Source organism: Neopsephotus bourkii, unplaced genomic scaffold, assembly GCF_033783945.1.
Source record: "Neopsephotus bourkii isolate Nb327-2 ecotype Australia unplaced genomic scaffold, CSIRO-AGI_Nbou_v1 NB_1433, whole genome shotgun sequence".
NCBI lineage: Eukaryota > Metazoa > Chordata > Aves > Psittaciformes > Psittacidae > Neopsephotus > Neopsephotus bourkii.
This window is the reverse complement of record NW_026901910.1, coordinates 1,131,450-1,157,754: the sequence shown is the minus strand read 5'-3', so window position 1 is coordinate 1,157,754 and position 26,305 is coordinate 1,131,450. Positions and strand designations below refer to the sequence as shown.

At 49.6% G+C, this 26,305-nt stretch overlaps 4 protein-coding genes across 4 annotated transcripts; 2 read left to right on the top strand and 2 right to left on the bottom strand.

Annotated features, from left to right (window-relative positions):
- The first annotated feature begins 1,535 nt into the window (after positions 1–1,535).
- TMPRSS5 (transmembrane serine protease 5) lies at positions 1,536–5,527 on the top strand. The gene is made up of 12 exons (XM_061368190.1): positions 1,536–1,588; positions 1,789–1,896; positions 2,140–2,262; positions 2,702–2,837; positions 3,102–3,215; positions 3,394–3,437; positions 3,519–3,681; positions 3,783–3,961; positions 4,306–4,404; positions 4,703–4,845; positions 5,188–5,340; positions 5,519–5,527. Exons 4-12 carry the CDS (start codon positions 2,719–2,721, stop codon positions 5,525–5,527), a joined length of 1,023 nt encoding a protein of 340 aa, XP_061224174.1. The 5' UTR covers positions 1,536–1,588; positions 1,789–1,896; positions 2,140–2,262; positions 2,702–2,718.
- Positions 5,528–5,656: 129 nt separating this feature from the next.
- Positions 5,657–17,245, bottom strand: ZW10 (zw10 kinetochore protein). Its single transcript, XM_061368338.1, has 16 exons — positions 17,129–17,245; positions 16,875–17,009; positions 16,081–16,182; positions 15,832–15,909; positions 15,548–15,707; positions 14,689–14,838; positions 14,230–14,421; positions 13,605–13,768; positions 13,163–13,345; positions 12,509–12,747; positions 11,545–11,616; positions 10,729–10,898; positions 10,272–10,402; positions 9,691–9,822; positions 8,522–8,724; positions 5,657–7,525 (listed from the first exon to the last, which is right to left on the bottom strand). The coding sequence occupies exons 1-16, from the start codon at positions 17,243–17,245 to the stop codon at positions 7,405–7,407; spliced, it is 2,349 nt and encodes a 782-aa protein (XP_061224322.1). The 3' UTR covers positions 5,657–7,404.
- Positions 17,246–17,555: 310 nt separating this feature from the next.
- Positions 17,556–20,118, top strand: LOC133220258 (T-cell surface glycoprotein CD3 gamma chain). Its single transcript, XM_061368208.1, has 5 exons — positions 17,556–17,807; positions 18,542–18,754; positions 19,047–19,178; positions 19,634–19,677; positions 19,797–20,118. Exons 1-5 carry the CDS (start codon positions 17,735–17,737, stop codon positions 19,857–19,859), a joined length of 525 nt encoding a protein of 174 aa, XP_061224192.1. The 5' UTR covers positions 17,556–17,734; the 3' UTR covers positions 19,860–20,118.
- A 1,993-nt stretch (positions 20,119–22,111) lies between these two features.
- On the bottom strand, positions 22,112–25,303 carry LOC133220341 (T-cell surface glycoprotein CD3 epsilon chain). Its single transcript, XM_061368337.1, has 8 exons — positions 25,134–25,303; positions 24,914–25,026; positions 23,760–23,780; positions 23,447–23,467; positions 23,138–23,335; positions 22,830–22,982; positions 22,576–22,622; positions 22,112–22,393 (listed from the first exon to the last, which is right to left on the bottom strand). Exons 2-8 carry the CDS (start codon positions 24,963–24,965, stop codon positions 22,337–22,339), a joined length of 549 nt encoding a protein of 182 aa, XP_061224321.1. The 5' UTR covers positions 24,966–25,026; positions 25,134–25,303; the 3' UTR covers positions 22,112–22,336.
- Between the last annotated feature and the right edge of the window lie 1,002 nt (positions 25,304–26,305).

Below are 26,305 nucleotides of genomic sequence, written 5' to 3'. Positions count from 1 at the left end.
TCTGCTTATTTTGTACTCTGTTCTTCTACAGAACCACAGCAAAATGATGGAAACCAGGAGGAAAAAGCCACAATGCTCCTCTCCTCCCTACCTTTTCCATCTCTGTGTCAGTGTTTCATTTAGAAAGCACTCTCATTTCAGTCACTATTTTCTTATTGCAGGCGGGCAGAATTGATAGAAATATTGATCTTCTTTTAATGAGTTTTCAGAGGGAAAAAACAAACATGACTCAGTGGAGAGGTGCTATAGACTGACTGATGTGTCTTCTTTTTTACCTGCTGCTGATGTATATTTTGGGAAACTGCTGTTTTATCATTTCCCTTGCATAGGTTGATCCTTGCTTTGTGTTTTGCTGCTTGTAGTGAAGGCGTTTGCATTTCACTGGCTGCTCACAGCCTGCATCTTCATTTAACTTCTGCAAAGGTCAGCTTATCGAGGCACAGGATGCTCAGAGAGGAGACGACCCGAACTGGTCCTGCAGCGACCTTGGGCTGGTGCTTGGCAGCAGGGAGGAGAAACCAGGGTGAGCCCATCCTTTCCCCTGAGCCCCAGAACAGGGCACAGCATTTCTGAGTCTGGTTTCTGCACACCTTGGCTCTTGCCTCACTGGTGCCTCCCTGGTCCTCCAGCACCATCTACAGTCCTCTGTGCACTGAGGGGATGCTCCGGTGCCACCAGGTACAGCCCAGCCGCGGCTCAGGCTGCTGAGCCAAGGTGATGACTTGGGGGGATCTTTGCAGCCTTGATGGTAACCCCCTCCCCAGCACAGACGGTGAGCAGCGGTGCAGCATGCAGCTCCTGTGGCACTGTGTTTACCCTCCAGGAGCCGACAGGCATCCCTGCTGCTCGGCACAGCTTGGATCTGTGGCACAACACATGCGGTGCTCTTCATCGACAGCCTGAACCTGCGAGACGGGGCTGCCATGAAATATTCATGGGAATTTCCTTGAGTAAATAGCATTAAACATTCATTGATATTTTGAGCAACAAACCATCGGTTGCATCTCTCAGGGATGGAGAAGTATGTTAATAACAGCAGCTTTTCTTTCATGAGGCAACGATTTACATGCGCTTCAACTACCTTTTGGGTTTGAGACTGAAATCTGGCTTTCCTCAGCTTCTCCCAGCTCAGGACATTTTGTTCCTCAGCTCCCCAGCTTGAGCAGCGTATTCCTGGGAGCAGAGGGATGGAGAGGGCCTGGGACAGGCTCCCTCCATTGTGGCCGCTGTGCGGGGCGCCTGCGCAGCCCCGTGCTGGAGCGTGCAGTGGGAAACCTGAGCTGCTTGGATGAGCCCCGCGGGCTCGGCTCCTGGGGCTCGGCAGCAGGACTTGCTCCAGGCTATCATGGTGAGAAAGGCTCCCTCGCCTTGGCAGCTTGGGCACCAGGGTCGTGGCTTGTGGCTTGTGCCCTTCCATGAGCTTTGCTGCTGGACCCTTGCCCAGGATTCTGCTCCTTTCCCTAGAGCCCAGCCTTAGCTGAGCAGTTTCCTGGCAGCCCGCTTCATGCTGAGGATGCTGTGCGAAGCTGGAACCCAGCAGCTGAGGCAAGGAGGGAAGAGAGGAGGACGCAGGCCTCTCTGCGGCACGGTGGGTGAGAATTTATGGGCTTGGGGAGCAGGGGGGCCCTTGGAGTCTTGATCTTCTGCAGAATCCATGGCCTTAGCTCACCTCTTCCTAGCACTGCAGGCACTTCCTGGAAATGGGTGTGTAACATCCCAGGGGCTTGATGATGCTGTGAGAGACAGGCAAAACGATGCTAATCCTCTTTCCATCTCTGTTTCTTAAAGGCTCTCCTCATGCATCTCTCCAGACTCTTTGCACCATCAGGAGGCTGCTCCTGCTGCTTGTGGTCACTGGGCTGCTGGTGGGGACGGTGGCTGGATCGTGGCTCCTAGGTCAGTGTCTTCTCCAGGGCAGCCTCATCCTGCAGCCAGAACCCTGCCATGAAAGTGGTGATGGGAGCTCCTTGGTTGGTGAGCTGTGACTTGGGATAGGGAGACGTGGCTGTGGTCCCAGCAGCAAGCTGGAGATGCTCATCAGCTCTGCCAGAGGGTAATGCAGGCTCATGGCCAGTGTTGTGCATCCTCAGATGCTGCACAGGCTGAGCCCATCTTCTCCCTCTTCTTTGTTTCCTGAAGTGAAACACCTGAAGAAGTCTCAGCCAGACCACGGCTTCACCCTGCTGCAGGAGCCAGATGCGATCCCCGTGTGCAGTGATGGTGAAGAGGAAGACCCCGTGGTCCAGGGGGCTCACAGCAGAGGTTTACATCTTTGCTTGCTGCTACACAGGATGGGGAGAGAGGAGCAGCGTGCAGGACAGTGCCTGCCAGGGCTAGAAAGGACAGAAAATACACTCTTTATTATAAAGTATCTCTTGCTGATCCACGAGCTTCTTTCAACTGCATTTGATGATTGATTTGCTTTGCTTTTAAGCCCTGCAGCATTCCCCTCAGCATTACAGCTTCATTGCATGGAGGGATCCCACAGAAAAGGCAACTCTTGCTGGACTCCTGCATGTCATCACTCAGCAGAGCTGCCACACAGGCACTGAGAACGTGTGAATAGGTTCTGTAGAGTTACTAATCGCTTCAAATAGCTTTCTGCTGGGATTTTTTTGTTTGGTGTTGGGTTTTTTGTTTGCTTGCTTTCCATTAGATGTGCATCCGCTGCGCTGGATTGTCTTCAATGGCACGGCTTTAGTGTCTTTCAGAATAAACATGGCAAACTCCTTGCTGGAAGCACGGGTGGAAGGCCATCCCGGCTGGCTCCTGGCATGCCATGAGCACTGGAGTCTCTCCCTGGGCACCCTGCTGTGCCAGCAGCTCGGGTATCTCAGGTGGGCATCGCAGGGGCAGCCACTTCCACCCCTATTCACCCTGGTCCGAGGGGGATGAGCTCAGCAAAGGAGGCTGGGGCGTTAGGGCTGATACAGGGCGGAAAGCAGGGCTCAGGCTGGCACAGGGACCTGTGAGAAGAGCTGCACATCTTTCCTGCCAGAGCAGCAGGGCTGTGGGCTGTTGTTCTTATGGCTGCATTATAACCCTGATCCCCTAGCCGGTCCCCAGCCCTTTCCTGGGAGTAATTACTATTGCTTCTGCAGAATGGCCCATCAGAAAGGAGTGAACCTGACGGATGTCAAGGTGAATGCCACAAGGGAGTTTGTTCAGGTGAGAGCCCACCAGGAAGGCGGCCTGGAAGACCTGTGGCAGGTGAGGTAAGGGCAGCTCTGGGGGGAGCAGTTTGCTGGTGGGGCTGAAGGGAATATGGAAAACTGTGCTGGGGGTGTGCAGGAAGTGACCCCCTTGAGGACTGGGACAGCTGCCCTGGGGCTCCGTGGGGCACCAGGGAGTTTGGTCCATGTGCACTGTGCCCAGAGGCTTATTCTCATACAGGAGCAGCTGTGAATCAGGTCGAGTTGTGGCTCTGCAGTGCGCAGGTGAGTGCCCCGTCCCCTCCTACACTGTGAGGGTCTGGTGCCTGAGCTTTGTCTGTCACATGCTCCCCATCTCCCTTCCAGAGTGTGGGCTGCACCCCGGTGCTGCTCGGGTGGTTGGGGGTGCAGATGTGCCTGCGGGGCGCTGGCCCTGGCAGGTCAGTGTGTACCACGGCTCCCAGCACCGCTGCGGAGGTTCCGTGCTGGCCCGGGAATGGATCATCACAGCAGCCCACTGCGTGCACAGGTACCTGCTTTGCCCAGCACTGGGGTGCTTAGTGTGCTCTTACCCAGGGCTTGGTGCTTGCCTTGCTGCCCTACAGTAAGAGGCACGCGGTGTCTGCTCAGTTACAGGCGGTTTCAGACCTCTGCCTGGCTGGTTTTTGCTGGTGCTGTCAGCCACGGCTCCATCAAGCAGGAGGACGGGGTACCAGTAAGGAAAATAATTTACCACCCGCTTTATAATGACAACAGCCTGGACTATGACATTGCTCTGATGAAGCTCCAAGTCCCCTTGAATTTCTCAGGTAATGGGCTGCCATGATGCTGGGGTGTCCTCCCATCTGTGGGGTTATGTCTTATCCCACAAGTAAGAGATGGCCAAACCCCAGCCTCCTCTGAACGTGGCATTTCAGAGCAGCCCAGCTGGGATACCCAGCCTGGCACCTGGGAGGCAGAATGCACAGCAACAGTGTGTTTAAAACTGCCAGAGCTGTGAATCACTGTGAATGTGGCTCTGGGAGCTGGTCTGAGAGCCTTTCACTGCAGTGTGCCAGGCTGACAGCTCCACAGCCTCCCTCTGTGTCTGTGCTGAGCACAGCATGAACCTGTCCCCACTGGCCTGGCACTTACCTTGTCACCTTCTTAGCAGATGCCATCCGTGCTGTGTGTCTGCCACCCTCACACCAGGACCTTTTCCAGGGCACGCAGTGCTGGGTCTCTGGCTGGGGTTATACCAGACCAGGCCAAGGTAAGTCCCCATCTTATTCCCACTGCTCAGCCCTGACCAGAGGTTTTCCCCTTGCTCCCCACTGTCCCTGTCCTTCCCCTTCCATGCTGCATGTAATCTTGCAAATGGCACCTCCTGCCTTCATCCCACCCTTGCTCCAGCAGCTCTGCACCCCACAGCCATATCTCTCGGGGGGGGGGGGGCTGGCTGTATTTAAACCCATAAAGTTTAAATCCCATCTTTCCCATCTAATAGATAGATCCCCTCTTGCTCCCTGCAGGTGTAGTTTCCCTCTGGTCTTCTCTTTCTCCCTCCGCAGCCCAGGTTGCCAAGACCCTGAAGGAAGCACTTGTTCCATTGATCGGTACCAAGAGGTGCAATAGTTCGTGCATGTATGCAGGCGAGCTCACTGCGAGGATGCTGTGTGCTGGCTATCTGCATGGGAGCATAGATGCGTGCCAGGTAACAGGAGGGAGCAACTGATGCATGCAGGGTGTGCACAGCGGGTGTGGAAAGGGTGGGTATGTTGTATGTCTCCAGGAAGTGCTGGGATTTGTGGCAGTAGCTTGCAGTAAGCAGTCTTGAGTGCGGTGCAGTGCAGAGCCTGCAGTGCTCTGGTCCGTTGATGTCAGGCTGAGATTTAACTTGACATGGGAAGCTTGCAGGGAGGCCAGCACTACTTGTACCTGCACCTCAGCTTCCTGCACTGCTGATGAACAAAGCCATATGGGAGAAGCCGGCCTGATCTGCACCCCAGCTGCCAGGAGGCAGAGCTGCTTCCTTAGTCCTTGCTTTGTCTTGCAGGGTGACAGCGGGGGCCCCCTGGTTTGCCAGGATGAATTCGCGTGGCGCTTGGTGGGCATCGTGAGCTGGGGCCAGGGCTGTGCTGAACCCAACTACCCTGGGGTCTACACCAATGTGGCTCAGCTCCTGCCATGGATTCATCACATCACTGAGGTAAGCTGGAGCAAGCAAAGGTATGTTCAGCCTGACCTACAGCTGTCTGGGCTGTGGAGACAAACCCCAGTACAAGCATCCAATTCTAACTCTTCCCCTCTGCACACACTTAATGCATGAACCTCTAGGACAACCTCTTTTAGGGTACTGATTCTTTTCTCCTCATTTTTTTTACCAGGTGTACTAGAAACAAGGCAAGGAAGAGACTTCCCAGAGCAACCTTACCTTTGCCATGCAGCAAGTGGAGAAAGGCCCACGACTGATTTATCCTGTTACTACACCCGAAGGGAATCGCCAGACACCACTAGCAAAAGCACTCAGTATAAATAGTTTATTAAAGAAAATAGCAAATTACATTTCTATGAACAATCCACACGAGAGAAGTGTTGTTTTTCAAAAGATGTGGGTGTTTTTGGATTGCTGGGTGTAGAGGGGCAGGGATCCCATGAGATGTAAGTGCTCTGGGAACACTTTCAGCCTTCAGATAAATTACTTGGAGGAGAAGAAAAAGCTCGAGTTCTCAGTAGCAGTCAGGTTTTGCTTCAGTATCTCCCTTCCTTGCTGCTTTCAGTCTGCCTGCCCACTTGACTGCATTTGCTCCCTCTCTGTCCCAGTTAAAGCCAGCAACAGAAGGGTCTCCTCACCACGGCTGTGCCTGGCAGACCCAGCAGACAGAATGGCCATTCATTCTGCAGTGGCTTAGTGCAATGTGGAAGGCAGCTGTGAGGCCAGTCCTGCACAAATGCTTGCAAATGTGAACTGAAGTCAAACAAGAGTGCGAATGAGAAGGATACAACAGTAGGGAACAGATTAAAACGTTAAGCTCTGTGACCGAAACTTTCATGAGTGAGTTGTAAGCACTACACAGTAGGAAACACTTTGTTTGCGTGCAGCAACTGGAGCATCTTGGCCTCCAGGCTATGTCTTAATGAATGCTCTTGGTGAGTTTTTCAACTAACAGAAATGTACCTTTCTCAGTCTTAAACACGGCCTTTTGTAACGTGAAAGATGATGCTATGAGTGCACACTTCACTCCCTTTTCATGTTCATTTACGCTTCTCTGTTCTAAAAGGACAGAAAATGTACTACCTGAAACGCTACAGCTACCAGACCTGCCTAGTTCATGCACAACAGAAAGGGAAGGGAAGGCGCTGAACTGGCTTCTGCGGTTGGTACAGTGAGATAGATAGAAAAATTCTCAGTCAGCTTTAAGATATTTTCCATGAGGAATTCTGCCACTTGTGCAAGAGCCTGTGGCTTGATAAACAGTTCACTCAGAACAGGATCTCCTCTCCCCCACCTCCCCCTACTTCTCCACTCTTGAGTCCTGCTCTTCAGAGAAACCTGAGGTGGGAAAGAGCAAAATTTGGCACTTCAGCGTTCTGTGGGTTTCGTATGTAACTTGCAGGGACAGAAGAGGTAAGACACAAAGGGGCTCCTGTCCCCTGATGTAAAACTGCATAGATAAGATTCACTATTGAGAAATAAAAACCCTTCTACAAGGCCCTTAAGCAAGCAAGCTTGAGATGATGTTACACAGTGCCTTGCATGCAAGGCTCATCTGCCAGCAGTGCCTGCTCTCACAGAGATGTTGAATACAAGAGCTGATTTATTTCCCTACGCTGTGCTTAATAGGAAGATGAAATCCTAGAGAATGGAAGCTGGTGAACATCACAGAGAGCAGCTCTTCTTCACCTGGGACCCCAGACCCACCAGCACATGAAGCAGAACTTGGATCTGGGCAGAACACCTCTGGGATCACAGCAGGAGATTGAACCTTCAAGCCCAAATTTTGTCTGCCTGGCAGATGGAGCATAAGCAGTTAATGCCCCTGTCTTACCCACCCTTGATGTTCTGGTCCCAGATGCACATAGCCATCCTCTTTGACCCCCAGACATTGAGCTAGAAAATGCTCAAGTCAAGCCCCCAGGGAAGCACTTAACCTAACTCTAAGGTTTTTTTAATACCAGTACAAATAAGAATGGTCCAATCCAGAAAGTACTTGACAGACTCAGTTTCCTCTTGCTTAATCAGAAGCTGCAACAGGTAGGAGTAAACACAGAGTTACTTAATTTTGGCCAGTGCTGCTGCTCTCCTTTCTGTGTTCTGGAACAAGGCTCGGATCAGGCTCTTCACTTCAGCTGCTGAGAATTCAGCTGCAAGAGGTCCCTTCCCATCCGCCCACCTACGTGGGAGAGAAAGAGCTTTATTTAACCAAACTGCACAGAAATGTCACGTTAAAACAAGCCTCCTGAGCACTTGGTACAGTTGTAAGTCTGAAGGTAAAACCCACCCAGTTAGCAGCCTGTTAGCTCTATGCAACTTGAGCCCAGAATTGTTTAGTGGGGTATATAAAGCAACAGTTTGTGGGGTGAGTTTTGCACTTGTTATAAACTGTACCTTTTCCTTTACCAAAATAAGCCCAAAGCCTGTCTACAAACCTCCCATTCATCTCCCAGACAACAGGAGAAAATAAGAGTGGTTTGTGCCCAGGTGAAGATAGAGCTGGGGACTTTGGTGTCTAACATGGTTCCAACAGCAGCAATGAGCAGGGCAGAGGAAATCAACTGCTCTCCCTGTGTGTTTTCTCCATGGCTGGTACCTTTTTCAATTGGGCCTGCTGAGGACAGTATGTTTTCTGGCCATTCAGCTGTATGTGTGAGGCAGCTATGAATAGGGTATGTCTGGCTTCTGACAACTCATGCCAACTGAAGTAATAGATGTAATTATGCAAATCCTCATGTGTAATTCACATAAATCCCCCTTGTAAGTTAAAAGGAGCAAGAAACAGCATCAAAAAACCAGAGGCCAATCAAGTGGAATGACTGCATCAGCAGGCACAGCTAACATCAAAAACAGCAGGCAAAATGCCAGGCTGCTTACTGTGAAACACTTCTCAACTTGGAGAAGCCAAAGGGGATGCACAATCACTCTGTGGCTGCCTCTCTCATGGCACTTGTTTTTTACCATTGCCTTTTCCTTGCAGGAGGTGGCTGAATGTACGAGCAAGCTTGGAATGGACTATAAACACCCAGCCAAGAAACAGCCCCAGGAGCAGTTATCTGGTTCTTATTAACAGTGATTGCCTTTCATCTGAACAGAGTCCCCTGAGTGCAGTGCCCTCAGCTGCCTTGTATTGGGGTGACGAGCTAACTGGAAAGGAACAAAGGAAGACACCTACTGATCTACGATTTCTTGGAGGTTGGCTTGCAAGATGATCATCAGCTCTTTGAATGTCATCCACTTTTGCACATAGACTGGAACTTCCTCTTGGTACTTCTTATTTTTGTCATCTTCAGGTAATGGGGTGAAAACTTGGGGTCCTTCCTCCACCATGGTTCTACAGAGGGAGTACAACCTATCTGCATCTTCTGCAGAGATATCCTAGAATAGATGTTAACAGGGAGCAGTTAGATGGTTTTTGGAATGCCAAGAAATAAGTGAAATGAAAAAAGGTGCCTGTGAAGGTGAAAGCAGGGCTTACATCATGTTTAATATTCTCAAGCTAATCTAACTTAGCTCACAAGTAGCTATTTCAGCAAGCTCTCAGTGTGTGCCTCAGAACAAAGGCTGTGCTTCTAAACAGCACATCTTGGTGCATGAGCAAGCACTTCCCTGTGAAGCAGAGGTGTTGTGATGATGGTCCGGAGAGTTTACAAGGGAACAGCCCAGGCATTGCCAGCCCAGTGCTGAAGGCCAAGCTCTGTGGCAGGCACAGCCTAAGCAAGTGTCTGTAAACTAGCTGTTAAGGGAAAAGAGGATTTACTGGCCTAATGGAGCGGGAAGGCTCTTTAGATGTTGACTACAACTAGAACAGATGCACTAATGTATTTCTATCATTTGCTGTGAAAACATATTTTAATTAAGAAATGCAGTAGAACAGTTGTGCTCAACCCAAGGTAACCTGACAATCACCTAAACACACTACTGGGAGTCAAGGGGAGATTTAGACAGATAATAATTGCAATTTGAAATGCCACAGGTATTTCAGCATCTAGTGCACAGATAGGATGGAGACATATATTAGAGATGGACAGACTGAATGGAAGGAGTTTGAGACAACACTTAGCTCCTGTGCCCTGAAAATAGTAAAGGAGATACAGTCACAGAAATGTTTCTGGAGGAATGACACCTAAATCCAAACCAAGACAAAATCACAGCCACTTTCCTGACTCTCCCCTTGCCCAGACAGCCATGGAATCACTGTAAGAGGTCTCAACTGGATGGGAGGTATTGGTATCTTGAACATAGCCGAGAGACAGGGCCACAATTATAGTTTCTGTGAAAGATGACTGTTCCTGGGAACTCCTGCTTTTGGAAAGAACTTCTAGAGGTTACAAACACACTTACCTCTAGGGCAGTGATCCTAGTGACAATCTCTGTGAGAGCTGTGTTCAGCAGAGTCCCCATAGCCTTGCAGTACACGTTCACTGGGAGGACATCTTGCCAGACTTTTCCCAGTCTTTTCAGCTGATGTAATACCTGGAAGAGAAGAGCTATGTGTTACCTACGTGTTATCAACAGAACTTTGAGAGATATCAAATGATAAGGTGACTACACATTGTCAGAAACCAGTCTGAAAGAAGCCAAAGGCAATGAAGTGTAAAACTATCACATGGAACAGACATTCCTGGGGAAGGGAATGCAACATTCTCAGTTTTCATTAAGGTTTATCAAAAGTGGAGCAGATCTTTTCACTGAAAACTGTAGATGGACTATAAATGGAAGTTCAAGGGTAAGAACCTTTTCATTTCAACTTGGAGCCAGAGGGACTGAACTTGGATTCAATTTTACAGCCCAGGGGAAAAAAAATCACGCCAGGAAACTGTTTAGAGAAGTGCACAGTTCTCAGGACTGAGATTACAAACCCTGCCTTCCCAAGGACAACACCTACAGCCAAGGGGATACTTGGCTCTGACTGCCTCGCTTACCTGCCTTATTGCTTTGTTAGCTGCACAGTAATTTTCCTCATCATCCATATTAGAAAAATTCCTGGCACTTGACAGCCTCTCCAGGATTTCTCCTTTTTGCACTCGCATCTGGGCCAGAAAACACTCCATCCCTTTAGAAGCAAAAACAAGCAGGGAGAAGCAATTAAGCAGTCAATAAACATCTCACTGGATAATCAACTTCTTGGAACTATATGCTGGACAAGAAGAGCTGCGTGTCAAAGAGTCAAGCCTGAAGCACCCATATTGTTTAGAGTTGCAATGCTCTGTCAAGACTTTCCAATCCACAAGATGTCCTTGCTACTTGTCCAAAACCCTTAAATGACAATCCACTGCTCGAGTCAGTAGCCACAGTTACATGAAATCATTCAGCAACAAACACCAGGATCAATGACCACATCATCCATCAATGTATTTCAATAGTGAAAGGTAAAATTACCAAGTCTCCTAAAACCAGGCACCATATCCACAAAAGTAGCTGCTCCGTCACACAGGATGCTAGTCAGGCGGTATCGGAACTGGTGTCCCAGGGTGAGCAGGTGGTGAGCAATATACATGCAGTTGTTGTGGTGAATAGCTGCCAGCTGGGGTAACTTCTGAAGGTTCTCCCTGTTCCACCAAGGAGGTAGAGAAAAGGAAGAAATGCATTTAGCTCTGTTAAAAACCTGTTATGCCTATGCTGGAGAAACTCCTGGTCTGTCTCAGATGCTGCAAGTAACTGTGGGCAATGCCTGATAAAGACACCAGTTGGAATAAAAGCATTTAAGAGTTTCTTGAGTAGTGAAATGCATTTGGCATCTGAACCATGTGTTATATGCTCACAGTTTCTAGCAGCAGATTTTCAAACAGGAACATACTTTGTTATAGCAAAGCTCTGGTGAGAAAAAGAGAGCTAAGTCCCTTTCAGTAATCACCCCAGTGGTTTCTTACAGCAATGTATCATCACTTGCAATCCTCACTGCTGTCCTTTCTTTTACAGGGAAAACATAATGGAAAATCTGTGCATCAGACCTCAGGTCAAATCAAACTGCCTGGAATCAATCACAACTGTTTTAAGAACTGCAATCTATCTCCTTGGCCATAGGACTGCCAACTCCAAAACTCTCAAGCACCTACTTCAGAGCAGGTATGATTTACAAATAGATGAAGAGTACTGACTTCTTGCTACTGGGGAAGCCTTTACTAATCTAGGGACAAGTGGGGCTGTTTCAATAGCACTATTCTCTCTCCAAAACAGACATACACAGGCACTTACTTGTGGTACGTTGGCACTACATCATAGAACAGCTGGAATATATTCCGTACAGAATAGAAAAGCTGTATGCAGCTACAAGGCAAATAAGGCTCACATTAGTTTGTCAGTGGAATTAACATCTGGTTCACAAGTGACCCTCAACCTTTTCCCTGGCACAAAGAATAGATTGTCAGGATCAGTTACAGCAATGTCAACAAAGGCAGCACTCTGGATAGTTCACAAAGGCTGTGATGACCTTGTAGGTTCAGGGTGGGAAAGACAAGTTTCAGACCACATGTCAGAAGGGAGATATATGAAACCCTAGGAACAAAGGGGACAGTGTCCCTTCCCCACCAGGTGTGGGTTAAGTCATGCCACAGTACACTGAAGGGCATTCAGTATCTAGGCAACTCTTCTCCTTTAGGATTGTGGCCTCCAGTTTTTAAAGCAAACTGTATGTGGTTCATTGTTTTCTCTGAAGAGCCCTCACAGATGCAGAGCTGGAGCATTTTGCTATCACCCAGCAAAAAGCAAGCAGGAAGCCCTCTGAGAATGGGTGCCATCTCTTTATCATTTTATGGTTTTGATTTTTCTAAACAACTGACAGCTAACATACGACAAAACACTGAAGCAAATGCTACAGCAGTATTTCTCCCAACTTAAAGACTGAAGCCATGAATTACGTTGTGCATACTAGGGAGTCTGCCATGTTTTCACTGCCTTCATAGCTAAAATACAGTGAAGCATAGCTGAGTGTTCCCTGGAAACAGTCCAAAAGGCTGCTTAACCTGAGTATTGCAGGGAACCCTGCCTGCAGCTGTTCAGGGATGCATCCTCGAGCCAAAACAGAGTAACTTAAATGACTGATTCTAATTTTAAGGTATCTTTTGTTCAAGTTCTTTTAATCCATTAGCAGATGCTTTGTGCTGCCAAAAGCAGTAAGAATCTGACCCCAAAGAGTCATCTGCTGATACAGAATTCTTACCACTGATCTGTGCTGGAAGTGGCCTCCAACAGTGTCTGATAAGCCAACTCCATCAGTTTCTCCACTGAGGAACTAATGCGGCATGTGGGCAGAGAAAACGTGTACTGGCTCAGGTTAGTCTTATTCTCCAAATTCACCACGTCGTTGTGCAGAAGTTCAGAAGCTTTTGGCATTTTTGAGTGATCTCCTGGCCCGGGATCAGGAAGCTCTGGTAGGGTTACACAGGAGTCAGGTGTGATCTACGGGAAGACGAGAGGTGTAATATCATTTCCAGCCCACAGAAAGGAGACTGCAAGACTACAAAACACTGAATGACAGAAATTTAAGACTCGAGATAAACACAAAGGTGCAGAAGTCCCCTAAGACTGCTCAAAGTCTGGCTTACGAACGATGCAGCAGGGCACAAAACAGTCCACATCCTGTTGCATGCCTAGAAGCAACTCTGTGAGTAATCCTCTAGAATTTCTTATGCTTATGGCACTAGCCAGAAAAGCCTATGCAAGCAAACTTCTAATATTTTATACCCTGTTTGCCAAGATCCCTGAATAATCAAGAGTATGTGGTGGGCCACAAAACCCCTCCTATTTGACTGTTCCAGACAAGCCTTCTTTAACAGCTTTTTTTCCACATAAAGCGTACTGCATCAACAGTCACCTTTACAGTATTGTGTATTTCTGAGGTCATCAGGTTCCTGGCTGCCACAATCACATCTTGGCACTTCTTGTTAGCAAAGTGGGAGTTGACATTACGGGCGTATTTCAGTAAATCAGTTGTGTCTCCTTTCAAAAACTGCATGTTCTTCAAGGCCTTTTCAAATTCCTCTGTGGATTTAATCACCTGAGAAGAGCAGACACAAATTCTAAATTAACATAGCTTCCTAAACTCAAAGATCAAAATCAAAGTTGGGTATGAACTCTTTCACTTGGCTGAAAGTAGTGGATGAAACTAGGTTTTAGAGGGCACTAATGACCCAACAGCTTTTCAGCAATCCTTTGGAAAAAGCTGGCAGTTTTTTATTCAGTTTTTTATTTCAAGCTGGCAACCTGGCATTTCCTGCCAGCAAACTGCATGGATCTGAAAGAATCTGGAGACCTACCTCTATATACTGCTCTAGTTTGCTGCTGTTGGTTGGGATTGAATTCACCAGACAGTTCTGAATGAGGCAGTCTGACAGTTCTTCCCATATCATGTCACCTAGCAGTTCTGCCAGTATAACTCCACAACCCTTTTTATCTTCCACAGGCTGCTCAAGAGGCACATCTGAATTCAAGAGAACAGAAAGGGATGTTAATACACCTGTTTCCTGGACCAGACCCTTCACCAGTTCATTTGATCCCCCCTGTCAGAACAACATCCATCAACTGCTCCCACAGTCTTACATTGGAGGTAAGGTCTTGTGCAGGGTCTGTGGAATTGCCCACCTGCCCAAAAGACACCTGAATTCGTGTGAACTGAGCCTGCTTTCCAGCCTGTTTGTTTCATGAAATGCTAGCAAAGCCCAGGCCAGTTTCTAGCCAATGTGACCAGCTAAGTCTGGTTTGACAAGGTGCCAAGCCGTCCAAGAGCACAGCATAGCAAGATAACATTAAAAGTTGCTTATATGCTTAGACTTTATCATAATTCAATATGCTTAACAACCAGATATCACATAAAGCTTCATCTCCCATTATGTGAACAAGACACTAATCTCAGTCTAATCCGAAAAGGTAGAAAATACCTACTCAGCAGGTATTTGTGGAGAACTTCAAAGATCAGCCTGATCTTGTCAAAAACCTCCATAGGAGAGCAATGATCCAAGCTAGGTTCCTCAGACTTAAAACGCAGGACGAACACATCGGACTGCTCCTCTCTGCATGGCTGAAGAGACGGGTATAAAATCAGAGGCTTGAGGATGTGTTTCAGCAACAGCTGGCCTGAGAAATAAAAAACCAAGATGTTTTCCAACAGCAGAAGGCAGGCAGTTTGCTCCAGTGGGGCCAAACCATAATTGCTTTGGATGCAAAGATTCTTTGCATGGTGTGGGAGAAACATTCTCTTGATTAGCTGTACTGGGGAACAGCAAAGGAGGTAAAATGCTGGGTTTGGTTTCACTAGGACTTTGATATCCTTCATACAAGACTGAACTCATACCCACTGAGCTGCTTATAGCTATATTCATCTGGATCCACAGTCCATCTTACCAAAGATTTTAAGCTTGGTGTGCAGTTCTCCCAGGACAGCAAACGCCTGCAGCACAGAAGCAACAGGGGGGCCAGCAATCTCCTCCTCTTTTGATGACACCGTGTGTAAGTGCAATTCTGAATGCATCACTGACTCCAGGCTGCTGCCTTCTAAAGAAAAACAATCATCATCTTACTGTCAAGAGTGTGGTCAGTGATACAGCACTGAAACAGAGAAGCTACTGCATTCCTCTGGTGGCAGCTAAAGCAATATTGTACTTCTCCCCATATCCACAAAACACAGTTCTTGTAAAAGAGCATCAGAAGAGGGTAGAGAGTCCCTTGTGTAACAGTGCTGGACAATGGAATGATAATCTATCTTACAATGATTCAGATTTCTCATTTCGGTCACCTTGCAGTTGAATGATGTTTAGTGACAATAACTTTCCTTCCCTTCTTCTTCCCATTTCAAGTCAAAGGCAAAGGAAAAGGTTTTTCTCCTTTACAGAGGAAAAGCTTGTACTTCAATGAAGACAGCAACGTACAAACTTGTGCAGTTCTTGCAATCAGTTTCTGATCTCTGCTTCAATGTTTCTAAGAAATGTGACAGATGAGGCAGATGATTCTTCAAAACCCTACTTAAAATCTATGGACTACATTGGACTGGCTCTGGTAGTACCTAAATGCTCCAGGAGTGATAGCCAAAGAACACTGGCACTCATCACTCACATTCATTAGTTTATATGAATGGCAGAAAAGAGCTTATTAAACCAACCTTAGTCCAACAGCATTAACTGTATGTTCTATCTTGTAGGTGCTTGAAACCAGGCATTTCAAACAGCGAAGCAAAGAAAGTGAAACGTCCTAGAACTGTGAGTACCTTTTGAAGGAGGAAGCTTCCATACAGCCAATTTCTGCCACTCTTCTCCCAGATGATAGAGCATGTTCTGTGTCTGCACTGTGAGCTCAGTGCCCAGCGCCTTCAGGATCTTCAGCTCAAAGCCCTTGCGGGATTCCAGCAATCTGAGGATGCTTCGTGCCTGGTGGTAAACGCCAAACACAAAACACAGGTAACTGTTGCCCCTGCTATTGAATAGCATCTTGTGAAACACACTGAAAGTACAGATGAACAATATTCTCATGTGCTTCTGAAAGCATTATTACCGTTTCCAGGTGCTGAGCTGCTGCAACGTACTTCTTTTCCAGCAAGGCAGTACTGTACTCTTTAATAGCAACATCAAACTGCAACAAGCAAACAGAGCCATGTCACTGCGTAGCTGCTATTAGACTGCAAGTTTTTAAACAGCATGGCTAGAAGCAGGGGAGCTATAGACAGTGATTCAGGAGAGAGCCAGGATAATGCCACAGAGTGAGTGAGGAGCACAGAGGATGCCTCCCACAGCCCCTCCTCACCTCCTGCAGCTTTTTCAGGATGCTCAGAACCAGTGTGTCTCGCTCCAGCTGCTGCTTCAGCTCAGTAAACTCAGCAACAGCGACGTTCAGATCTCGCTGAACCTGAAAGAACAAACTGTTTGTTTGTAGTTCATTTACAGCTGTAGTTCATTTACAGCAAGCAAATGTTATTAGAAACTTTTCCCCTTCAACATGACAACACCATGAGATTTAAAGTATTTCTGTTACTACAATAATTTGGTGAGGAGGAAGAAGGCCCCATCCATTTTTTCTTTGTCTTCTGGAAACATTTTTAAGCTAGTTTTATCTTTTAATACGTTACAGGTTTTATAATGTACTGTAAGGAAAGTTAGTGTCAAAAGGCAGTCAAGAGGACTTCAGTGTTCCTTTAATACAGTTGTTTAAGAGGCAAGAATGCTTGAACTGAGCCAAGTTACTTCTCAATCAATACAACATCTAGGACCAAGGCTGGGCTGGCCCATTACTGCATCCCACTGTACTGCAATACACAAGGGTGATCTTTCTCTTTCGGAAGGAGACATGTGACACACCTTCCCAGCTGTACAACAGAACGTGGCCAACCCCTTAATGACAGCTTGCTTACACCCTAAGTAAACACCCCAGTGTGGCACACCCCTCTGCAGGTGGCATCTAAAGGCATTTTCAGGAGTGGCATCACCCAGGGTACTTGCCAGGCCTCCTGCTAACGCACCAAGGTGTGTGTCTGGGTGGGGGGAGTGGGCCCGGGTTTGGGCTGAAAGTGACCGGCCCCTGTGCGCGGCCCGCGCTGTCACCTCGGTCTCGATGCCCGCCTTCAGCAGGTTGATGTTGCTGCACAGCCCCTCCACCTGCGCCGCCAGCTCCTCGGCGCTCTGCACGCTGGGCAGGAACTCGTTGTACTTCTTGTTGATCATGTTGCACACTTCTCCCTAGGGAACAAGGCGCGTTGGGGCTCCCCCGCTCCCGGGGGACAGAGGCCACGGCCCGGCGCCCTGCGCGGGCGCACCCCCCGCCGTCCCGCAGCCCCCCAGCCCTCTCCCAGCCCTGCCTTCAGCTCCTCCACGCGGCGGGACAGCCGCCCGATGCGGGTGCCCAGGTCCTCCTTGTCCAGGCGGCCCGAGTGCGCCAGCACGGCCGCCACCAGCGAGCCCGCCGGCGCCGCCATGTTCCTGTTGTTCCCGTTCCCGCTCCCGCAGCCGCGCAGCGCCCCGGGGCGGTGCCGGCGCTACGGAGGCCGGTGAGCGACAGACTTGATGGGGCGTTTCGCGCTCCTGCAGGGTACCGCGGGGATGGGGCGGGATGCAGGGATGCTGCGGGATGATGTGGGCTCCCCGGCTGCTGCGGGGTGCCGTGGCTGCAGGGACACCCTCGGCTGTTGGGGTGCGTGGCAGCGTGTGCGGGGACCACTGCTGCAGGAGGCTCCCCGGCTGCTCCGGGTCCCTGGATGCTGGAGCAGCCACCACTCAATGCCAGCCATCGTCCCCTGTCACTCCATGGCTGGGGTGTGGAGGCAAGCACAGGGCACCTCAGGCATCCTTCAGCTGCTGTGGGAGGCAGGCTCCAGCCCCCGGCATCCGGTACCTGACAAAGGCGGGTGGTGCCTTTCCACGTCCTCTCCTCCGAGCAGGGGAAAGTGCCGCCACCGCTGGGTGCCATGCGGAGGGGAACGGCGCTGGGTGCCTGGGTGCTCCTGGCCAGCCTGGCCGGGGCCAGCTGGGGTGTCCGAGGTAAGTCCAGGGTGCGGGGCGCTGCCCGCGGGCTGCTGCAGTGAGAGCTTTGCCTGCCCCGGACCATGCTGTGTATGGTGTGGACCATGCTGTGTATGGTATGGACCACGCTGGACCATTCTGTGATAGCTCCAACCCGCCTTGCAGCGACAGAGCATAAGATGTTGGGCTTGGCAGTATCACAGCGTTAGACCAAAGCCATGGGCTCTGTGCCCGGTCCATGTGTGGAAGCAGGAGAGGCTCTATTCTGTACTCAGCAAAGAAGACAGGGGATTTACTCTCCATTTACAGCCTGTTGCAATGTGTATGTGCCTCCCTGTTTGGGCTCAGCTCCTGTCTCTGCTGCTGGAAACCCTTAACTTTTCTGTTCCTCTCTTGCTGCAGTTGTACTTCAAGGCCAATGCAGTCTGTGTGCGGGATTGGGGTCACACACATACAGTTTGAATGGAGGCTGGGTGACCACCCCATTCCACTTAGTTCTCATTCTAAGAACACTTGGATCTTTATAAACTGCTCAGAGCTGCATTAATGTAACCACTGGGCTGCTTTTCCACTGGGTAGTCTGCTTTTTCCAGGGTTCTTTTTGTTTGTGCTGTCCATTCTACTGTTCAGGACAGCCTAATGTGATGCTTCCTACACTAGCAATCTCCATCAATGACATCCCTGCGTTCTGCACCACTGTGAGGGTTGATAACTCACCTGTGAGACACTCCATATTCTTCTGCTTCTCACAGGACAGAAAGTAACCGTGAAAGAAGCCAGTGGGAAGGTGTTCCTGCAGTGTGCAGGGGGCAGCAACAGTCAGATCGTATGGTACAAAGATGGGAATTGGGTAGAAAACGCAACGCAGCTGGACTTGGGTGCGATTTACGATGATCCCAGAGGCATCTATACATGTGAAGCAGACAAAGGAAAGAGAAGCCCTCCCCTGCAGGTGCACTACCGAAGTAAGTGTTGCAAACCTGGCTTCTGTAGGAGTTTTCACCCAAGCAGATTTATGAGGGAACTGCTCATTTCCCATAGCTTGAGGGTTGTTCTACTGGTCTGCAGAAGCCCTGGTGGTTCCTGTGCTAGGTTGCTCTTGGGAACAGCCAAGCTGCATGTTCTGCATCTGCTGTCCCCATGAGAGCTATATGTTCAGTGCCATAACCTGGCACTCATCCTGGCTCAGGCTACGGCCAAGGGGCAGGCTCCTTGTCATGGCCCGGCTTTCAGTGTCTGTGTCTTTTTGGCTTCCAGTGTGCCAGAACTGCATCGAAGTGGATGCTGCCACCATCTCGGGGATCGTGGTCGCAGATGTCGTCGCCACCGTCTTCCTGGCGGTGGCTGTGTACTGCATCACTGGGCAGGACAAGGGGCGCATGTCACGAGGTGAGGGGGGAGCCCGTGGGGGGGACAGGACGTGCATGGGCATCTCTAGGAGCTGAGTGCTACTGAGGGACTTCCCATCACTGCCCACGGAGCCTGGTCACTGCCAGCTGCAGGCAGCAGGGTGTCTAATGCAGGGATCTGCGTGAGCTCTCCATGTATCCCTACTGCCCCTAGCTCAGCTTCCCAGGAGAAGCCAGTGAATGCACAAAGTCAACCAAAACAGAATCCCGGGAGCAGCCACGGGTGACACAGGAACATCTGAGGCCTTGCAGGGGCTTCCCATCAAGCCTCCCAGAGGAAGTAAAAGCACAGGGCTGGAAGCTGCTTGAGTTGGTTTGCTGATGTTCACTGCACTGCACTGTTCACAACACTGATGTTGTTTGCTGATGTTCACTGCTGATGTTCACTGCACTGCCTGTGACTGCCCTGATCCTAGATCATCTTTCTTCATTTAGCTTCTGACAGGCAGAACCTGATTGCCAATGAGCAGCTCTACCAGGTAAGCTGGGTACTCTTGTGTGGGTGTGTGGGCATGCCTGTGGGCTTCATCCCCCGTACCACCCATCCCCGGGCTGCACGGGCACTGTTGTAGCCTGTCTCTCCTGGTTTTCCTCCTAGCCCCTCGGCGAGCGTGACAACGAGCAGTACAGCCAGCTGGGACCTGCCAAGAGCCGCAAGTGAAGTGGGAAGATGCTGGAGCCTGTGACTCTTTCACACCAGGAGTGATCCTGCAGCAAAGCCACCACCAGTGCCCAACAGCAGTGGTACCCTGCCCTGGCACTGCCTTTGTAAGCTTCCTGCTGGCAGAAGGCAGTGTGAGTTTTCCCCTATAGAGCCCTGCAGCTCCTTGCTGGGATGTGCTGCTCGCAGCACTCTGCCCTTCCCGTGACCTCCTGCATTTCTGTATCACTCCTATTAAAGATGAGCCTATCCCATTGTCTCCCTGCTCCATCAGTTCTGTTGAGGCTGGGGAGCTGTGCAGTCCCAGGGGAAGGTGCACACTGGATGCTTGCAGAGCCATAGGGCTTCTGCCTGTCCCGATAGGACACTGCTCTGCCAGTGCAGGCAGATGCTCGTGTCTGTGCCAGGAAGGGGAGGGCAGGGGGATGTTTGCTCTGCATATGCAAGGTTTAGCATCTAATCACAGTCTCCAAACCACAGAGGTTTGATTGTGCCAGGTCCCTAGCACACAGCCAGCCTGCAACTGCCTCAGTGCTTAGGGGAGTGAATCATGAGCAAAGAAGCTAACCGTGCTGGCTTCCCAGAAGAGTTTGTGGGGGCCCAAAGAGGAAATGGGAACAGCAGAGAGGATGGAAACTGGAGCAGAGACCTTGCAAAACACATGGCAGAGGAGTTGGCCAGGCAGTGAAGGCCAGAGGTGGTCCATGCTCCCTGCACCTCCAGTGTTCTTGGTAGCTCAGCAGCCCACCACAGAGTGTCTGGCCTTTGTGACCAGGCACTGGCATCCCATATTACAGGCTGAGTGCAGGATGCAGTGCAGCAAACTTCCAGAGCTTTTCCCAGCTCAACCACTGAGCAGCACTGGGTCTCCCCACATCAACCCAGCTCCTTCTGGTAAAGTCTCCCCTCCCCAGCTCTAGCAGAGACAGTTACTGTGGTCTGGGTATGGCCAATATGCGAGGCAGCTAACAGACAGGATCTGCCAGCAGTTAGAAACCTCAGAAACCAGGTCACCCCCCTTTTGCCCGTTGCACACACATGTAGGTGGGTTCCCCTGCTTTTCTGAGAAGCTCTAAAGAGAGCACCAGGCTGTGAATTGCTTCTGACTCGGTGGCGTCAGGTAAGGCAGGACTATGAAGATAGTGACCAGCAGACTGCCTTGTGCAAAGTATTTTCATTAGCATCAGATCTCAAAGTAACGAGCAAAGGTGGCTAACTACACCCAAAGAGCAGGAGGCACCTGGAGCAGAGTGGCTGGGGATGGTCTGTACAAATCAAAGAGCCAGCAGAGGTGATGTTTACAACTTGGCTAGTCAAAGTAGGCAGGACAAAGCAGCATTTCTGTAGTGCAGCTAAGCACAGAGGCAGAGAGGTGTCACTGGATGGGAGCTGATCCCACTGAGATAAGGGGAGCGTGGGATGGTTCTGGTTGGGGCAAACATGCAGCCCCATACATGGCAGAAGCACTGGGGTGTAGCTTGAAGCAGAATGTTGACCTTGTACACCCAGACAGCACCCAGAGTGCTCTGAATTTATCCCATCCCATTCATGGCAATGGGCTGCACGGCTGGGCTGAGCAAGCAGCCCTGGAGCAGCGATGTTTGGCAGAATGTGAGAATGTGGCCCAGGGTGGTTTTAGAGCTGCTGGGGGGTAGTGCTCTTTCTATCTTGCAATCTCCCTCCTAGGTACTTAGGGCCTTGTATGGTAAACCCAGCTGTGCTGCTTTAAAACCACATCCTGCAGGGTAAGCACAGCAATCTGAAGCATGAAACTCACTGGTGTTTAGCTCTTCATGCTGAAACTCAAGGGTTAAACCACCCCCAGGCCCCCTCACCGCTGCAGTTTCCTTTCTCCAGAGCTGTTGCTCTGAAGGGCTGCGGGATGGACAGGTAGGTTTGTACATACTGGTAGAAATGCTGGTCTTTTCTTTAATGAAAGCTGTTCTTTTTGACTGAAACGTTTTCATTCAAAGCAGTGGCTTTCTATGCAAATGCATCATTCTGGTTTTAATATGCTGCCTGCCTCTGTTCCTTGTGTCACAATCCTGGGCAGCAAAATGAAGATAGGCTATGAAGAAGATGAGAGCAGGAGGCCAGTCACTCTGAGGAGGACCCACACCCTGTGCCCACTGCCTGCCCATGCTGGAGCCAGTGGAGGCACTGGGAGCAGATATGAAATGGAAGGGAAAACCAGAGCATGCAACTAGAGCAGAGAGAGAAGTGTGAGGGGAAAGGAGGCCAGGAACCAGGAGTGAGGCTGCAGTCCTTTAATGAGGAGCAAAACTTCTCTTGCCAATGTGCTCATCAGTTTCTTTTCCCTTATGTCAAACTGGAGGTGGAAAGAACACATCAGGGTGGGACAGCGGATGGCAGCAGACACCTGCCCTGTGTAGTAGCTGCCCTATTCCAAATGCCAAGCTGGGCAGAAGCACTGAGCCCCTTTGCTGCTGTTTTCCAGCCTGGCATCAGTGGGAATTTCAGAAGCCCCTGGATTCCAGGCCTGCATACACTTCCCGCTGGCCTTTCCGGATGGGCTGTGGGAATAGAAGTGTTAGTCTGGGGATCCTCATTAACTCCCCCTCAAACAGCACCACAGTTTAACTGGATGCTTCTTCAAAGGAGCAAAATGCATAAATGCTACGGATTCCCAGCTATGGCTATCCCATTATCCCTCTCCAGCCAGCAAAGAGAGAGACAAAACACAGGTACTCCATACCTCATAGTCTGGGTTTGGAACAGGGGGAGGACGCTGCATCTTCTGGCCTGCAACAAAGGCAAAGGGGATTTATCCTTGGTGATAACTCATATAACACAACACAAAGGACTTTCACGGAGATGATCCAAGGGTATGGCATATCATGGGTCAACTCCATGGCTTTATTATCAGCTTAGAACTTCTTTAAAACCAAGTGCTCCATTTAGTGCTTAGCAGACATCATGGAGGGCAGAGATGCCTGAAACGGCTCTTACCTCGTGGCCGACTGCCAGCACCAGCGCTTGCTCTGCCCTTCCTGTCTTTGCTGAAGTAATAGACCAGAGTGAGCACCCCGAAGGTGATGAGGAGATCCGCACTGATGATCCCTGTCACTGCCAAGGCATCCAGCTCCGCACAGTTTGCACACACTGCCAGGAGGAGAGATGAGGGTGCTCAGAGATGGGCACTCTTCCTTTCCAGCAAGCAAAGTCCAGGCCTCACTCATCTGCTTGGTGCTAGCTCCTAATATCCATCACTGAAATGTGCAGACTTTAACCCATACACTGTGTGCTTTTTCACTCACCTCTGGCATTCAGGTACATTTCATACTTCTTGGGACCTGCCGAACAACTCACGCTGACAGGAGAGCTCTCATGATTCTCTATAATGTACTTCTGTGCGTCGCTGACTCCTTTTATTCCACTTGACTGCCAGGCTATGGTGCCTTCAGTCAAGGGACATGTGATTGTCACTGTGGTTCCAGAAATCTCCACCAGGAATCCTTTATTGGAAGATGGGTGAAGGAGAAAGGGAACCAGCATTACAAATGGCTTTTGAGCAGGCTTCCCTTCTAGTGCTAACTAGTTAAGATTATTGGTTAAAATACACTTACCCTCTTGTGCTTCTGTATCATCTGCAAAGGAGAGAATAATGTGTTAACCAACCAAACCTTACTGTTTGTTGCTGTTGGAAAACGCCTAACTCTGCTTGGGGATCACTAGCAATAATGAGGGGCATTCACAACAGGCAGCTTTTCCAAGTCAGTGAGATCAGTAGCAATTAATGAAGAACAGTGATTTTTTTTCCCCTATCCTACAGTATTTGCAAAAATTCAGGTATTTCTATTGAACTTTTACTCCTCATTTGTGGGGCATAGTTGGTCTTTTGATCATCAATAGGCAAGAATGCTGGTAAAATACACTTACCCTGCTGAGCTGCGGTGCCAGCTACAAAAAGAAAGAATAAGAGGTGTTAAGAAGTTCAGCTACTGATACCACACACCTTTCCTACTTCAAGGATAGCTTTTCTGAACCCAGCTGCTTGAAAGAGCTGCTTATACTCCTATAACTGTGCTAAAGGCATTAGAAGCATTCTGTTAAGGGAGGCAGGATGTTGTTTTGAAATGAAGTCTTTTCCTTTGGAAGCCATTTTTAACACAGCCCAACGCAGGCTGGAAATCTGAGTAATTTGCTGACCCACTTTAGGAAAGGGTTGTTCCAAGCTGTGAACCCACAATTTTGCTTCATCATCATGGACCAAAGACTGCTGGAAAATCATGCCTGGTCTCTGCAGGAAGAACCCCTGTCCCCTGCAGCACTGCACTCTTTGGAGGATTGGATCCCGATGCTTGATTTAACACTGAAATAGTTTATCGGTGTGATTTTGCTCTCTTGGTTGGAAACAAGTAGCTCCATTGAAGTCTCTGGAGTTGGAATATTATAGAAACAGTTTTTAGGAGGTGTTAATAAGACTTGTGTTTGCTTTAAGGGCATTTGTTGGTAGAAATTAACGTAAGTACAGGAATGACCTGATTCATGTATTCAGCACTGTTTCATGCCAGGTAATGTTTGCTTTATGATAGGAGTTACTTGTAACAGAGCTGTAGACTTGGAACTCCACAGGCATAGAACTTGCCTGGAGAGAAGGTGGCCTGTTTTTTCTTTAGCTAACTTAAAAGTGGAAAAAAGAGCAGACCATGGGTAAACCTGATGTTTTCAGTCTTCTCAAAGAACAGCAGTTGGTATTTGCAGCACATTAGCAGAATAGCTGTTGTTTTATTGTAGTGCCATTTAAGTGTCTTTCAAACTTCTCTCATAGTTACCAGCTTGTTTATAGTCTTTAGAGGTCCTGTGCATTTTGCCCCAGGCTTTCCAAATGCTAGTCAATTTAAACTGGTAATGTGGATATTGCTACCAGTCCCACTATATCACAGTGAGTCTGAAGTTATTTACCCATGATCACAAAATGGTTTAGGAAAAGAGCATGAATAAAATGTAAAATAAAATGAAATCCTCAGAACGTTCTGGTTTTCAGGGCAGCCACCTTCTGGTCCCCATGGGCACTGGGCAGCCGTACTCACCCGCACACAGCAGGAGTCCTCCCAGGAGAGGCAAGGACTGCTCCAACCTCATCCTTGCGTTCCTCCTCCTCTTGCTCCTCAGAAGCACATCAGATGGGCATCACTGAGGCAGGCTGCGAGGGAAGAAAGCACACATTGGCTTTCCAAGGGCTCGCTTACAAGAAAGAGGCCCAAGCTGTTTTCCCAGAACTGTGAACCCAGCAGTGCGGAGGAGACTCACTGTTTCCAGTGCAACCTGCAGGCAGCCAAGGCACGGAACGTGTGTGACAAAATGAGCCCATGTCAGGAAATGCGGAGGCTCAAAACATCTTCACGGAACGTCACTGACAGCAAGGGGTGGCCGCTCTGCACCAACCCGGTTCAAGTCTCGGGAGTCCTGTTGTAAATACCCTTGGAGGAGCAGGAGAGAGAAACAACCCTGGATGCGAGCTGCGGTCAGGACCTTCCTAGCAACCCTTCACAGTGGGTGTTTCTGAAGTTCAAACTACTGCAAGCAACTTACACAGAAGGGAAACCAAAGAAGCAGAAAGACTTCAAAGCAGCTCAGCACCTAGAGGCACTGTATGGCTCACAGAAATGAGCCTGTAAGTGCCAGGCTGTAAAACCTGGGGGGTTTAGTCACTGATGACACAATCTGGACACAACTTTGGTTATTTTACTCTGATAAAACCCATTTATTCCTTGTGCCTTTTCAAGAGTGGCGTTTGCCAGCTCCTCATCCTCACTCTCCTCTGTACACAGACAGGGAGGAGGGCAGCGAAGGCTGTGGCTAAGCGCAGCGACTTCTGTGCTGCCAGCCTCTGACCAGAGGCTGATGCCTGCTCTCGATGCCATGCGCTGCTGTTAGGAGGGAGCTTGCTCACCTGAGTTGCCTTCTCTCTCCAGCTCTCTCATGGGCCTGACTCCACTAGATGGGGCTCCAGCCCCGCTCCGCCACCTTCCCTACCCGAACTGCGCTTGGGGTGGGCAGCGACCTCCGCACCGCGTGGGACTGCGGCAGGGACCTTCCTGGCTTTGCTTCCAGCCGGGATGCTGGCACAGAGGGGGTGGGAGGGAACGCGCTCCCATGGCTTCCATGGCTCTCTGCTGGAAGCCTGCAGAGGTGGCAGCGCTGTGCGGGTGGCTGTGAGAGCAGTGGGGGTTTCAGGGTATGTGTCTAAAGCACAGTGCAAAGCCAGCCACGGGTCCCTCCTTCCTCAAGGACACTCTGTGTTTTTGCGCCTGCCACATACATCCCAAGGCACTCCTTTCCAGATGCCTGGAGCTGGCTTCTTGCTCCTTCCATGCACTCATCACCTAGTGACATGGCTGATCATGCTATTACATTGCTCTCTTTAGCTTGCTTTTACTTATTTCTGTTTCCAAATGAAACATCAGAGAGTTCAAGTTACT

Bases quoted from the DNA above. Each gene is read 5' to 3' on its own strand.
- TMPRSS5 (XM_061368190.1), top strand. From the start codon at position 2,719: ATGGCAAACTCCTTGCTGGAAGCACGGGTGGAAGGCCATCCCGGCTGG. The intron at 2,838-3,101 runs GTGGGCATCGCA...TTGCTTCTGCAG, and splicing joins CAGCAGCTCGGGTATCTCAG to AATGGCCCATCAGAAAGGAG. The intron at 3,438-3,518 runs GTGAGTGCCCCG...TCTCCCTTCCAG, and splicing joins TGTGGCTCTGCAGTGCGCAG to AGTGTGGGCTGCACCCCGGT.
- ZW10 (XM_061368338.1), bottom strand. From the start codon at position 17,245: ATGGCGGCGCCGGCGGGCTCGCTGGTGGCGGCCGTGCTGGCGCACTCG. The intron at 14,839-15,547 runs GTACTCACAGTT...GTTTTTCTTTAG, and splicing joins GAAGCTTCCTCCTTCAAAAG to AAGGCAGCAGCCTGGAGTCA. The intron at 13,346-13,604 runs GTAGGTCTCCAG...TGCTCTTCTCAG, and splicing joins AACTAGAGCAGTATATAGAG to GTGATTAAATCCACAGAGGA.
- LOC133220258 (XM_061368208.1), top strand. From the start codon at position 17,735: ATGCGGAGGGGAACGGCGCTGGGTGCCTGGGTGCTCCTGGCCAGCCTG. The intron at 17,808-18,541 runs GTAAGTCCAGGG...TGCTTCTCACAG, and splicing joins GGCCAGCTGGGGTGTCCGAG to GACAGAAAGTAACCGTGAAA. The intron at 18,755-19,046 runs GTAAGTGTTGCA...TTTGGCTTCCAG, and splicing joins CCTGCAGGTGCACTACCGAA to TGTGCCAGAACTGCATCGAA.
- LOC133220341 (XM_061368337.1), bottom strand. From the start codon at position 24,965: ATGAGGTTGGAGCAGTCCTTGCCTCTCCTGGGAGGACTCCTGCTGTGT. The intron at 23,336-23,446 runs GTAAGTGTATTT...CTTCCAATAAAG, and splicing joins TGATACAGAAGCACAAGAGG to GATTCCTGGTGGAGATTTCT. The intron at 22,983-23,137 runs GTGAGTGAAAAA...TCCTCCTGGCAG, and splicing joins AATGTACCTGAATGCCAGAG to TGTGTGCAAACTGTGCGGAG.